This window comes from Cryptomeria japonica, chromosome 9, assembly GCF_030272615.1.
Source record: "Cryptomeria japonica chromosome 9, Sugi_1.0, whole genome shotgun sequence".
In the NCBI taxonomy this organism is placed as follows: Eukaryota; Viridiplantae; Streptophyta; class Pinopsida; order Cupressales; family Cupressaceae; genus Cryptomeria; species Cryptomeria japonica.
The window spans coordinates 202907196-202921177 of NC_081413.1; the positions used below are offsets into that span (position 1 = coordinate 202907196).

The 13982-nt window shown below is 38.0% G+C and overlaps 1 protein-coding gene across 4 annotated transcripts in view; it reads left to right on the forward strand.

The window, feature by feature from the left end:
* Nucleotides 1-4872: 4872 nt before the first annotated feature.
* Nucleotides 4873-13982, forward strand: part of LOC131038845 (uncharacterized) — a 50289-nt gene continuing 41179 nt past the window's right edge. For 3 of the 4 annotated variants that reach the window (XM_057971402.2, XM_057971401.2, XM_057971403.2), the window contains exon 1: nt 4874-5379. In XM_057971402.2, the coding sequence (XP_057827385.1) occupies nt 5347-5379 (33 nt within the window). In that variant the 5' untranslated portion in view covers nt 4874-5346. Of the gene's footprint in view, nt 5380-13982 lie in introns of all 4 variants that reach the window. The other variant, XM_057971404.2, reaches the window with a different exon arrangement.

The following is a 13982-nucleotide window of genomic DNA, read 5'->3' on the forward strand; positions in this document are numbered from 1 at the left end:
CTGTCATGTCCCCTTTCTAGAGTGGACATCAAAGACGGAGGAGTTGGCCTATCATTGGAGTCTCACAGGCTAACATAGGTTGATTGGGACTCATTCAGTGCATATAGTGATTGGATTTTGGCTTTACAGGTAGTTTGGAGTAGTTCCTAGATTTTAGGGGGTATCCCTAAATTTTAGGAGGTCGTGACAGTTGCCAGTCGTGAGGTTATTCCTGACCTTTTAGATGGTTTCAGTTTCAGGAGATTTGGGTGTGTTTCCTAGTTTCTAGGAGCATCCCTAGATTTTAGGGGTGAGACTGCCATTTGATCCATGATTTCTGACTTCAGTCACAGACAGGTGGCACAGGTTCCGTTTCAGGCTTTTGGAGTCATTTGAGCCTCTACAACTATTTGGGATATATTTTTAATATATTTAAATATTTCCTAAGTTAGCGTTTAATTATTTAAATAAGGCTATGTTTATAGCCATTTTGGAGTAATAAGGGGTTTTTGGCCTCATCTGGATGCGTATCTCTTGGTGTCATAGCTCGTTGGAAAGGTCTTGGACTTTTCTAAATATTTTTCTTTTGACTCAAATCCTTTCAGTGAACGGATTTTTTTATATTTGAAAAAAGGTCATTTTCTATGCACTTGACAACTTAAAATGAGAAATATAACATTTTAACCCTAAACGCCCCATTGAGTCACTTTTAGGGTTCGAGCTAAGTGGGAAGGTGTTATAAGGAAGTTGAGACCTAATTCTTATTATCTTTTACACATTTTACATCTTGGATTTGAGATTTGGCTTTGGAAGAGCTTTTCAGCATCTGGGACACTAACCCCAATGCCTTGCCTGTTTGGGATGTAGCCTCCAATACAGTGGTTTGGATTTGTTTGCAGCTATTAGCATCTTGGAGATTGTACGACATTCTTTCTGGAGGTTCAGAGATTCTGACAGAGTTCAATGTGGGGTTTGGGGTTTCTAACCAGTTGGGTGTACTTGGCAGCCGTACGGCTGTACTTGGTAGCCACTTTCCTTCCCACGTGCAACACTTGGAGGGCTGGAATCTTGCCACAACTTCATTCCTGGTTATGTTACTCTTTCAGCATCCAGGTTGGAATTATTCCTGATTGTAATCTTCCTGAAATTATTGGAAATCTTCATCTGGTCAAATATTTGATTTTATATTTAGAAATTTGCCTTGAATCGAATTTTTTTTGGTTGTATATGAACTTCATTTTCAGTACTTTGTTCATGTACTTGTACTTCATTATTTACTTGTTGAAAAATCATCAAAATACAAAAAGAATTCAACCCTTCTGCAACTTCTGTCTATTTCTGAAAGAAAATATTAATAAGCAGGAAAAATCAATTTAAATAAATAAAAATTACAGCAGATTGGTAAAAGAGATCCATCAGGGATCTTTCACATACATCTCGGAACCCCGTGGCATCCGCTGAATCCTGCCGAACTGCCTGCCCACTCTGTCTACCAACTGCCTCTCCAGCACATAGGGCATTCGCCCAATCATATACCTGCTCCTGAATGTATACGGAAGCTCCACTGCATCATCCTCCCACTCCTTGCACTCTCGGTATGGTCTCCATACCACGGTGTCAATCTCATCGATGACCCGGCGCTAGTACTCCAATCTCCCGATCCGCGGTTGAGATGTAATCATATCATATAAATGCACAAAACTGCGCCCATGGCCCTTGCCTTTGAAATGAATCGGTCGAGTAACCGACATATGCTCATAAGCCCATACCTACAATAATGTCACTTCGCAGCCCAATCCTACGGATCCATTGTATATAAACTGATGAAGCTCATAGTACAAATGCGTCAGCACGCATGGTCCCCAGACATATCTGGTATGCTGTGTCACCAGTGTCTCCAAGGTGCTCCCCCAGCCCACAACCAACCCTCGTGTTGCCCTATCCGGACATAGGAACCCACTGATCACTCCTGACAGTACTGATGGTAGTGCCAATCCTGTCCGTGTCATGGTATCCCATGCCACGTGTCCTACTCTCATCTCCAATCCCGGATCCTGAAACACTTGTCTCGGGGCATCCCTATCTCCGTCTCGATCGTAGGGAATCAACTCCCCATCGATTGGTATCCTCAGAATCCTGTATAGATCCTCCAAGGTGACGGTCATCTCACCCATTGGCAAATGAAAAGTGCAAGTCTCTGAGTGCCATCTCTCAGCTAAAGCAGTCAGCAATCCCATGTTCGTCCGAAACTCAGGCACATACAAAATATGTCGCAAGCCCATAACCTCAATAGCTGCTCTATCCTCAAATGTCAGCTCCAGCATAAACTCTGAGTCGATGGGAATCTCTCCCGTGACTCCGACATAGGTAGGTACTCCTGCAGTCAAGCAAATCAACTGTGTCAGTTAAAGTGACATTCACTGTTCATCACAAAATGTTGCTTATTATCTTAAGTGCTTATGATACTCTATCCTAGTGACACTCACTGTTCATCACAAAGTGTTGCTTTTTATCCCAGTGGCACTCCCTGTTCATCACAAAGTGTTGTTGTTTATCCTAGTGGTACTCCCTGTTCATCACAAAGTACTGTGTTTTTTTGCACTCCCTATTCATTACAAAGTGCTACTCTTTTTAGTACTCCTTGTTCATCACAAAGTACTATGTTTTGGCATTCTCTGTTCATCACAAAGTGCCTCTATCTATCTTATCCTAGGGCCTCTACTTGAGTGTATCCTCTTGAGTACTTTCCTGATTGGCAACATATGTTCTATCACAAAATTGTCAATCCTAGCCCTATTTGTTATCCTAGTCTTCCCTAGAGGACCTTCTCGAGTGTATCCTCTTAGCAGCTTATCCAATTGACATCGTATGTTCATCATAGAACTGTCGATTCGACCTTGAAGACATAAACGCTCATTCATGACACAAACGCGCCTAGCCTACCCAGACGCGCCTTAATGTCTTTCCTCCTACTTGACATTTTTATAGACATACCTAATGTGCATTTATTACCCTACCTAGCATGCATTTATGACAACAATTAATGCGACAAAGTTACAAGGAGGTTTTGTGGTACTTACTGGCTCTCCTACATCTACTGGCCTCTGAAATCGATGAACGCGATCGAATCTATGCACCAGTGCCATCGCTGCCGACTGCTCTCTGCTTTCTTTGCACTCTAATCTATTTGATGTGTGGATGACAATGAGGATGTTTTCCCTTGTAGTCTATCTTATAGACTACCCTAGCCCTCATTTCCCGAGTCAGTCTTCATTATCCCGTGACTTTGTCACTCTATCCTATTCGGTCAGTCCTTTCTAGCCTTTCTTTCTTATCGAAAGATTGTCTGCGATCTTTCCAGACATTTTCATCCAATCTCTCGAGAGGGCATATCATTCCCATCTTGGGGCAACTTTGTATCCATTCATCTTATCTTCTTTGAAACAACACGACAAGCTGCATTGTCTCAAAGAGGGGCAAAATGTAGACACCTAAAATTGTCATGTCTAATTAAATAAATATTTTTATTTATTTAATTATTTTATCTTAATTCTTCTATTAATTGAATAAATCTTCTATTAATTGAATAAATCTTCTATTAATTGAATAAATCTTTATTTATTTAATTAATTCATTTATCCTCTTCCAACCTTATTTCTCATTTAAATAAATACTTATATTTATTTAAATTATCCTTTCCTAAATTAAATAAATACCTTTATTTATTTAATTGATCCCACTTCTTCTATTAATTAAATAAATCTTTATTTATTTAATTGTTTCATTAACCTTTTCCACCCATGACACATGTCATTCATCTCTTAATTCTTACACTACCTACCCTCTCATTATTTTATTATTTCTTTTACCTACCCTCTAATCATAGCCGACCATTTATCTCTTACACCTCTCAATCTTATCCCTCCATTTCTTAGTGTCTTCTATATAAGGAGATGCTTCCTTCATTATCAACCCCTAGACATATACACTCTAATCAAACATCCTAGCATTCGAACTTTCATATGCGATCCTACTTGCAACCACATTTCTGTTCTTTGTTGAGCTCTTGTGCATACAAAATCTGAGAGCAAATATATCAAGCAAAATCAATGGAGATAGGAAGGATGGAGATTCAAACCCTATTGGACATGTGATGGTATAATCTTTGTGATTTCATTTGATTTGCATTGTCTTAGGTAATCTTCATATGTTATGGTGGATCTTTGTTGTTGTTAGGCTAGGGTTTTGTGGTTGAATTCATTTAGTCTTTCAATATTGTTGTTATCCATTTTTACCATATACAGAGGTAAAACAGATCTTATCTTAAAAATGTTGAAAATATGGAGAACCATCATTAGTGCATAATGATTGTGGAGGAACTAAGGTGAGTAAAAACTTGTGGATGAAACATTGCAAATGAATGAGTAAATATGACATTAAATTGCAAGAGTGTCAAAACACTAATGAGGAAATAAAAACATATGTGATAGAAAAAATTAGGACCGTCATGTGTACAAAATACATTGGCAAGAAGAAAGTGTACTATGTTAAAGAGTTTAACCTCATATGAAAAAATGAAAAAAAACAAACATACATGTGAGTTGTAATTAAGAGTGAAACAAAATTGTTAATTGCCTAATTAAGACCTAAATCACATCATCTTAAATACAAAACTAATAAATGATCTCTACGTAAGAAAGAATGAGAAAAGAGAACACATATATTATTAGGTGCATCACGAATAGATGAACCATACCTCACAAATAATGAGAAATGAAAACAAGAGTGGTAGATATACTTCATCTTATAGTGCACACCATAGAATAATATCCATATCGAGTATAAATAACCACCTCATTAGCAAAATAAAACTTAGGATAGTGAAAGATCTCAAGAGAGCAGCTTTTAAATCTCTCTTCCATTCCTTTGCTACAATGTACAGAATATATATATATATATATGGGAAAATTGTTCTTGGGTTTTAAACGACAATAGTCCTAAATACATGTGGACGACTGACAAGTATCTAGTGGTTAATTCGGACCGAGGAGTAGGAGGAAGTGGGATGTGGATGAGGAGGGAAACATGAGGAAATTCGTACCATGTCAGAAGCGTGGGGGGTTTGTAGAGCCATTGCTCCGATGACACCCACAACCTGGATATGCATTTCCATTATCATCATCTATACAGATCAACACGGAGCGCTTGTCCTACAGATTTCAGGTAGGAGGAAGAAGTGGACTTTTCTCAACCACTGCGTCCCTTTATTTGTAGGGCATCCTGTAAGAATTAAGGGCTGCTGTGAGTCGCCCGCTGCACTGACATGTTTAGAGTACCCTGAACACGACGAGGAGGGGTTTTACTACGATGAGGGCAATCGCCAAGGTCAACGAAGCAAAGGTATTTTTTTCTCATGCTTTTCCTTATTTTTATTCAAGATTTTGCCTTTTTTGGCTTAATTTTCAGTAAAGGTTTGGTCTCGGGATGAGTTTTTAGGGTTGGATATGAAGTTTGAACTCAGGGTAGCTATGTGTAAAAACTGAATTTATAATAAAGTCAGCTTTGGTACGAGAAATTGTGTAGAACCTTTTGTTAAATCGACGGTACTGGCCGCACCTTCTGACTCGTCATCGAGGCGAGTTTTTTTTGATACGTTGTCCGCCATGTCGAGTTAAATTTTGTTAGCATTTTTCACGTGGACGCTTTGTGTTTCTTAACTACTATGGATTGTGGAAGCTTGAAGCCTTTAAGTGAATTCTTATTAAGGAGGATTTAGCTACTGCAATTCATACTAATTGAAATAGAGCTTCACAGAGAAATTCTTAGAAAACTGATGTATGTATCGTGGAAGCTTCAAGTCTCTAACTGGAGTTTTGTTAGAGAGTTAAAGGTTCCGCTATCTATAACAATTGAAAAAAAACTTCAGGAAGAAACTATGTAGAAAACTAATGGTTGAAATGTCACGAAGTCTTCAATTGGGTTGTTTTTGAAGAGTTTCAAGTTTCGGCTCTCCCTTATTGTTGAAACAGAGATTCAAGAAGAAACTGTGTGGAAAATCAATTTTTTTAGAAAGGTTGAATTCTATTGAAGTTTTGTTAGAGTTTCAAGCGCAAGCATCCCATAGTCACTGAAGGAGAGTTTAAAAGAAAATTCTGCAGAAAACCATGCCAAGATCATGTAAGTTTGTTGCCTCTTAAATCAATTTTTGAGTTAAAGCTTACATTTCTTAGTAAGTGAAAGAAAGGTCCAGAAAGAAACTGTGTAAAATCCAATGTTTGGATTCTGGAAGCATGATATCTTTAATTGGATTTTCTTAAGAGTTAAAAATCCCACAATCCATAATAGTTGAAAGAGAGCTTCAAAAATAAATTTTATGGAAAACTGATATTGGGTTGATGTTTGGCTCCTCTCGGCAGCCCATTATCAGGATTAGTGGCTGACGGGAATTTTGTTGCATTACTGAATTTGGGTGTAGAATGATGATCTGTGTGTAGAAAAAATTAGTGTTGGGCTTTGGATTTTGCTCAGAGTCGTCACGGTGGACTAGATTTTCATTTTGATCCTGATTAAATGTATTGGCTTTTGTCGTGTTCAATTTGTTTGAGAAACATGGCTGAAGTGCTTATTTAATGGCTAAATTGTAGCACTCATCTTGTCGTCAAATTAATACTGGAATCTACCATTGAGTTTAGAAGATCTTTTGGCTAGAAGTCACATCTTCAGGGTATCTATTCTGGCAGAATACGGGGTGAAATTTGAAATGTTTAGTGATGATCTGTAAAGAGGGGAATAGTGCTAGGTTTTTGGCATTTGCTGCCAGGTATTGCAGAATATTGGAGTTTCATAGTGTTTTTGATGGGATGGATGGCCATCCTTCTGCTTGGGCTGGATAAAATCTTTTCGCTACAGGATGTTACTTAACATCAACAGAAACCATACTAAACACTCAAAAGCTGATTACTACTTAGTACTACATAAATAGGGAGACTTGGATCACGGAGTAGCTCCATTATTTTATGAAATACAGTGAAAGTTGCTTCTTGTTATTGTTTTGTCTAGGTGAATTGTAACACTGATATTGGGAAATGCACCATCAAGCCTAGAACACCCATAAGCTTGGATGTCTAATCTAAGGAGCATGGTAACAGAAAACTTTATAACACACTTTTTAAAACCATTTTAAACTTGCCTGGCTTTGAACCATGTCATATATATGTGCCGATTGGTGCAGTGGTCAAATCTAGCAATTATTCAGTCACACCCATTTGCATTTCAGAAAAGCATTTTATAATTGATAAAAACACAATTTGAATGTGACTATCAGCGAATAAGAGAAATATCTGCTTTTATCTGGTTTTTTTTTTCTTAAAGCGCTGCATTTTCCTAATTGTAACCTGAGCATTTGAAAAACATTTTCACCCGAGGGATGTCATGTCTTAAATGTTGTGCAACTATGGTCAGATACTTGTACTCAGGCAAAATTTGCCAGGTGTTCTCACTCAATCTTGTCTATGTGTGTGCCATTTTGATTTAACTTGTGAACGTTCTTAGCGGAGCTTGAGCCTGGGCCATTATATTGGCTATCCCTTTATTGTGTCACCAGACCATTGTCTGCTGGACTAGAGAGGTTGAGTTAAAACTTGGAATATAGCTTGCATAGAACTGGGGGGATGTGCTTGGGCCTATGATATGTTTACTTGGTGTGCTCACATATTGCTGTTTGCTTGTTTCTTGTTATTTTCAAATCCTGGTAACTGGGTCCATAATATGTTTACATGGTGTGGTCACACATTGCAGCTTCCTTACTTCTTGGTGAAGCTTGGATCCAGGTTATCATATTGGCAATGCCTTTGACTTCTCATGGACTGTTGTCTGCTTGACTAAAAAGGTTATAGTTAAACCTTGGTGTTGTACAGAACTTGGGATGTGCTTGGGTCCATAATATGTTTACATGGCGTGCTTAATTGCTGCTTTCTTGCTTCTTGTTATTTTCACTCCAGAGATGGTATGACTTAAATTTTATGCTATTATGCTCAGAAACTTGTACTCTGCTTAAATTTGCTTCATGTTTTCTCTCAATCTCGTCTACATATGTGACATTTTGATTTGACATATGAGCATTTGTAGTGGAGCTTGAACTTGGATCATCATATTGGCAATCCTATATCTTTGTCACCTGACCATTGTCTGCTGCATAGAAGCAAAAATTGTGAAAAACATTCGATTAATTTTGAACTGCCTGTTTTCACGAGTTTTACCCTTAAAAAATGCCCTTTTTATCATTACATTGCCAGGAATAATTTTTGAACACTCCTTTTTTTCCAAAAAAATGTGAAAAAATGCAATTTAGTTAGCAGAACTCTGACTAATTGGGAGTTGTAATGATTTTTTAACAAGTTTTTAACTTTTTTGGGCAAGTTTTATAGCATAAAAACATTTTGCTTGAATGTTTTTTGAATGTTTTTTCTTCTCAAAGACAAGCTTGTGTAAGTATTATGAGCATTTTCAAGCACGGTTTGTGTATCACAATCCAACATTGTATAAATGAACTCATTAAATATGAAAGAAAGCGAGGTATGTAGAATCACTTCTTACACTAACCTAGGAGGAAGGTTATGTGCAAATATTCATGATCCTTATAGCTACAACAAAGAAAACATATGAAAAGTAAAATAATATATGACAACATGAATGTTTACGTCGGAAAACCCCTTTAGGAGGAAATCCCCACACTCTAACGCATGAAATAAAATGTTAGGGACATGCCCTTACAAGAGTATTGCCAACATGCAACTTACAACAATTTTGGCACCCTGACAATACTTAAACAACCAATTGCCATATCCCATCTCCAAGCATCAATAAATATTTGAATGCCAAACCACAAATCATGAGTGGCTTTACAAAACCATGGGACAAAAACAAAGAACCAAATTCCAACACCCAAGTTGGTCATGGTCTTCCAGTCTAATTTTAGAAAATGCTCTTACAACTGTCATAACTTTTCATAGAACTTGTCATATGAAACTCCCCAATTTGGGCACCCAATCTTATTTTATTTAATCCATTCAAATATGTCTCTTAGCTTGTCATAATGCTGGTCAAGATTCCAATGTAACTCCTTTGTAATCATGCTTTTCTATGTCATAAGATTCCATCATAAGGAACCCTTGTCTTGCAATGTTATAAGATGCTCTTAAACACCATGAGGACACAAGATGCTACTACAACTTTTTACACACATTCTAAGATGTTTATGTTGACTTTCCGGGCTATGCTTGTTCATCGCAGGCAAACATCAGATTGTTTCCTTCCCAACCATAGACGATATGGTCTTATCGTCACCCCCAAGCACAAGTTCACTTACTACGAATTGGATGTGTTCATTGTGTATGAAAGACTACAAGACAATTGAATATATATGAGGTAAAGCTACCTAAAAGACCTCAAGTCGGCCTTACTGATTTGATGCCAAGAATAGGGTCAGTCCTATTTAATTACAAGTTACTTATTTAGGGCCAGACCAATACCTTTATATTAAACATATAAGCTGCATATTTTATGGAGAATTGCTAAGCCCGAAAGGCCAATTAGCAATTCCAAGACTAGGTCGGCCCTCGCTAGGGATCCAACCTAGCTACATGTCAACACTCCCTCTTAGCTAGGGAGGATACTTCCAAATAAGCAAGTCACATCATGGCTGTTCCCATGAAAACCAAATGATGTTCTACATCATGAACTGATATGCATCATGTAATCCACATCTGTGATATTCATCAAGCATACTTGAATCAGAAAAATACATCATGGACTTCTTCCATGCTATCCATCTTGCATTGCCCGTAGTGGATGGATCCAAAATCTTACTATGCACACTTGCGAAAAGTGAGTATACATACAAAATTATAAATACACATCATGGACTTCTTCCATGATATCCATCGTGCATTGCCCGCAGAGGGTGGAAGAGATCTTTCAACCTTCTCCCTGAGAAGGATAACTACCATCTTGCATTGCCCGCAGAGGGTGGAAGAGGATTTTCACTTCAATCTTCTCTTTAGAGAAGAATACAACACCACCTTGCATTGCCCGCAGAGGGTGGAAGATACCATTAAATGTATCACTGAGATTGATACTCCCTCTCAACCAAAGCTGTGTTTTCCACAATACAAGAGTATCTCTGAAATATTCAAACTTCACTCTAGCAAGAGGCCTGCTCATCTGTGCTAATGTATTTCAATTGTATGGCACTTCTTTGTACCATATCTTGAATGAGTCTCCACATGCTTTGACCTGTCATGAAACACTGGATTGACAAACATCTTCATACAACTCTGATTGTCACAATGATTGACTGTGGGTTCCCAAGGTTGTCCAAACAAATCAACAAGAAGTTTATGAAGCCACACTGCTTCTCTAGTGGCAACACTTGCTGCAATATACTCGGCTTCAATTCTGATTATGTATTCAATTCTGAATTGCAACAATACAATGCTTAGCTCAAATCATGTGACTCAGATCTGCACACTTGAATGAATCAGATCTGCCCCTTTCAATACACCAGGTCTGCACTTCTATTACAACTGAATTTGCACTGTCAAGTTTGCTTCAGGTCTGCAATTATGAGTCTCTCAGGTCTGCACTTTAATGCACCATCTAACAGCAATAAGGAGCACCACAATTCGCTATATCTTCCTTGGATAAATTCGCCAAGTTCACTGATTATTTTCGCACACCAAGAGGCAGATGAATTTCGCTAAGAGCATGAATGAATGATTGTGTTTAAACTTGTCAAATAGCCTTTATTTATATGGTGCATATACCCTTTTAAGTCGGCTTATTTAAATATATATTTTGGCGCCAATTTCATTTGAGTGTGGTGTGTTCATTATAGGGCTGGCCCTATTTAGGAACATGCTATCTTCTTTGGCGTGAAGGGTCCAGCACTACATGTTACCCTTTGGCAAAAGGGCCTAGCCCTTTAGGGATTCGGATGTTGCCTTAGGCAATCCGAATCCCCCTTTTTCTTAGCCTAGTTACAAACAACACTCCCTCTTAACTAGGGAAGAAAAATAATACATAATCAGAACCTTTAGAGTTCCATCTAGCACACAAGCATAGAATGGATCTAGCACACAAGCATAGGATGGTTCTAGCACACAAGCATAGAAAGTGTAATACACAAGTAGGTCTTTACATAATTACAATTTTCCATCTAGCACACAAGCATAAAATGGAACCTTCCATTCTTGCACACAAGCGAAGAATGGACATTGGCTGAGAGCACTCACTGCATAACTGTGAGAGTTGAGAAACACAACACCACAGGAGCCCAAATGATCTCTGCAAGCTGAAAAACCTGTTACAAGGAGAAGCAAGGAAGCAAATAACAGATAAAACAAATACACAAAAAATATGCTAAAAAAGATGAGAGCTCAATATTCACAAAATGTGTAATGTGAATCCTTACAATACAATGAAAAGAATAATCCTCTAATAGGTCAAGAAACCCTAAAAAGGAAAACCTAGGCTTACACATAATAATTAATAAAATAATTAATTATTATGCACCTAAAGTTAGCTTAAGTGTAAAAGAGATAAAGGGAACTTAAATAATTAAACAAATATTGTTTAATTAATCAAGTAAATACCCGAATACTCTAACACCCCCTCTTAAGCTAGACTTAGGGAGAAGCTAAAACCTAGAACAGCTACTGAAAGCAAGAAAGATGGGTCCCGACAACAAAGCCTGATCAGGTACCCAAATACAACCAAATCGCTATGAACCGGAGAAATAGAGAAAACCACGTGGGAACAAAACTCTACTCCAAACAAAGATGGAAAAAGCAAGAAGAAGGACTAAAAAAAGCCTCCAAACAAGAATGTTCCAAAAAGATAGGAACAAGAGAAGATCAGAAGAATCACTGAAGCATGAAGAACCTGCAAACACTGTCGAAGAATAACTGCTGAATTGAAGAACCTCCACTGAAATAGAACATGACCAGGTAGAGAAGATTGTAATCTGTATGAGTGCCCTCAAATGATACTACTCAAATCGGGAGGCAAACAAAGGTAAACAACTGAACTCGAAGATACAGATGGCATGAGAAACCAAAGCCTGATGAGCTGATCAATCGAACCACAGAAGCATTAGAACCAATAGGACAAACCAAATGATCTCTGCAAGCTGAAAAACCTGTTACAAGGAGAAGCAAGGAAGCAAATAACAGATAAAACAAATACACAAAAAATATGCTCAAAAAGATGAGAGCTCAATATTCACAAAATGTGTAATGTGATAATCCTTACTATACAATGAAAAGAATAATCGTCTAATAGGTCAAGAAACCCTAAAAAGGAAAACCTAGGCTTGCACATAATAGTTAATAAAAGAATTAATTATTAAGCACCTAAAGTTAGCTTAAGTGTAAAAGAGATAAAGGGAACTTAAATAATTAAACAAATATTGTTTAATTAATCAAGTAAATATCCGAATACTTTAACAAGGTGTCAGGTCTAGTGTTAACTAGGTACATCAAGGATCCAATCAACTGTCTGTACTCAAGTGGATCTGTAAAATTAAAGTTAGCCGCAAACATACTCAACCTTTCAAGTTAGTTTCCATAGGAGTAGACATAGGTTTGCAATCCATCATTCTAAATCTTTTCAAAACATTAATTGATTTAGTTAGATCTTTGTCATACTTCTAATCCTAGAAGGAAATGCATTAGACCTAAAAAAAAATCCTAAGCTTACCGAATATTGTCAATTCTTCCATCTAGTATTTACTGAGGATTGTAGGGAACGTAGGATTCCCTCTTAATCCTTGATATGAGATACATAATATAAGAATCCTATTAGGGAAAACAATCATAGGATTTTCATAAATTAGAAGAATGCTAAATTTCCTTTTCCTTTACTTTTACTTTCTACGAAGGGAACCATAGCATAATGACATATCGTTAGTCATCTCTTTAAGTAAGGAAATGAGCTGAAAACTTGTATAGGCTCTCATGCCTATTCCAAGCTCCCTATGAAGCATAATAGTTTAAGACTTATTGACATCAATATTAGAATCAAACATGATTAATAATAGCATGAACATGATACAAGCATATACAAACTTATCTCTTTTACTCGCGTCCTTAAGTTGTTTCATGAATCTCTGGTGGCTGAGTGGCCTTTGGCTCTTGCCATCTACCTTCAGCTTAGTGACGATGCTCAGAATGTTGGCATAACAATCAAAGTTGTTGATGGTCAAACAATGTGCATGACGGTGAACTTTCTGAATAGCCTACACCCCTTGACCCTGAGAATTACCTCATGACCTCTTTCTAGGTTGGTCTTCTACCAACGTTCTGGCTCAGTATCAGAGCTTCCAGCCATATTGAAGTATCTAGCGAAGATGGCTGCGTGGCCTTCGGCCCTCACCATTGCTCATCGTTTATCTCCATCTTGGTGGCGTCAACATGCCAAGCCACCAAACGCTTTCACTGAATTGACAAACGATCAAGAATGTCGACCACGCACTGTGATCGCCAATTTCTTATATTGCGACCCATTCAAGTGCGAATACAATGAACTCCTTTCGGGGTTCTTGCGCATACAAACACCGTGAATATGGTTCTCGGCAAGCACTGTGGTAGCGACCATCCTTCCAATTCTAAATAACTATGACGAGGCAAATGCTGCGGACATACCCCTGTGATCATACACAAATACACCCTACGATCAATGAGATCACTGTGAGTAACCTGGGATCACCACCTTCTGTGATCTCTGTGTATCGAGATGAGTCTCCATACGCCCCTCGATGCACTGTGATAATTGATATCACCTTACGGTAGATGCGGCCTCCATGTGTGAATACGCTTGCTACGATCACCACTGCGACCTTGATGCCTCCACGACTCCTGGAAAACACGATAACTCCATCACGACCCGAATCTGGTTCGAGCTTCCACCTTGTTGAGATTAAATGATCAGCTCGGTGATAAAAAATG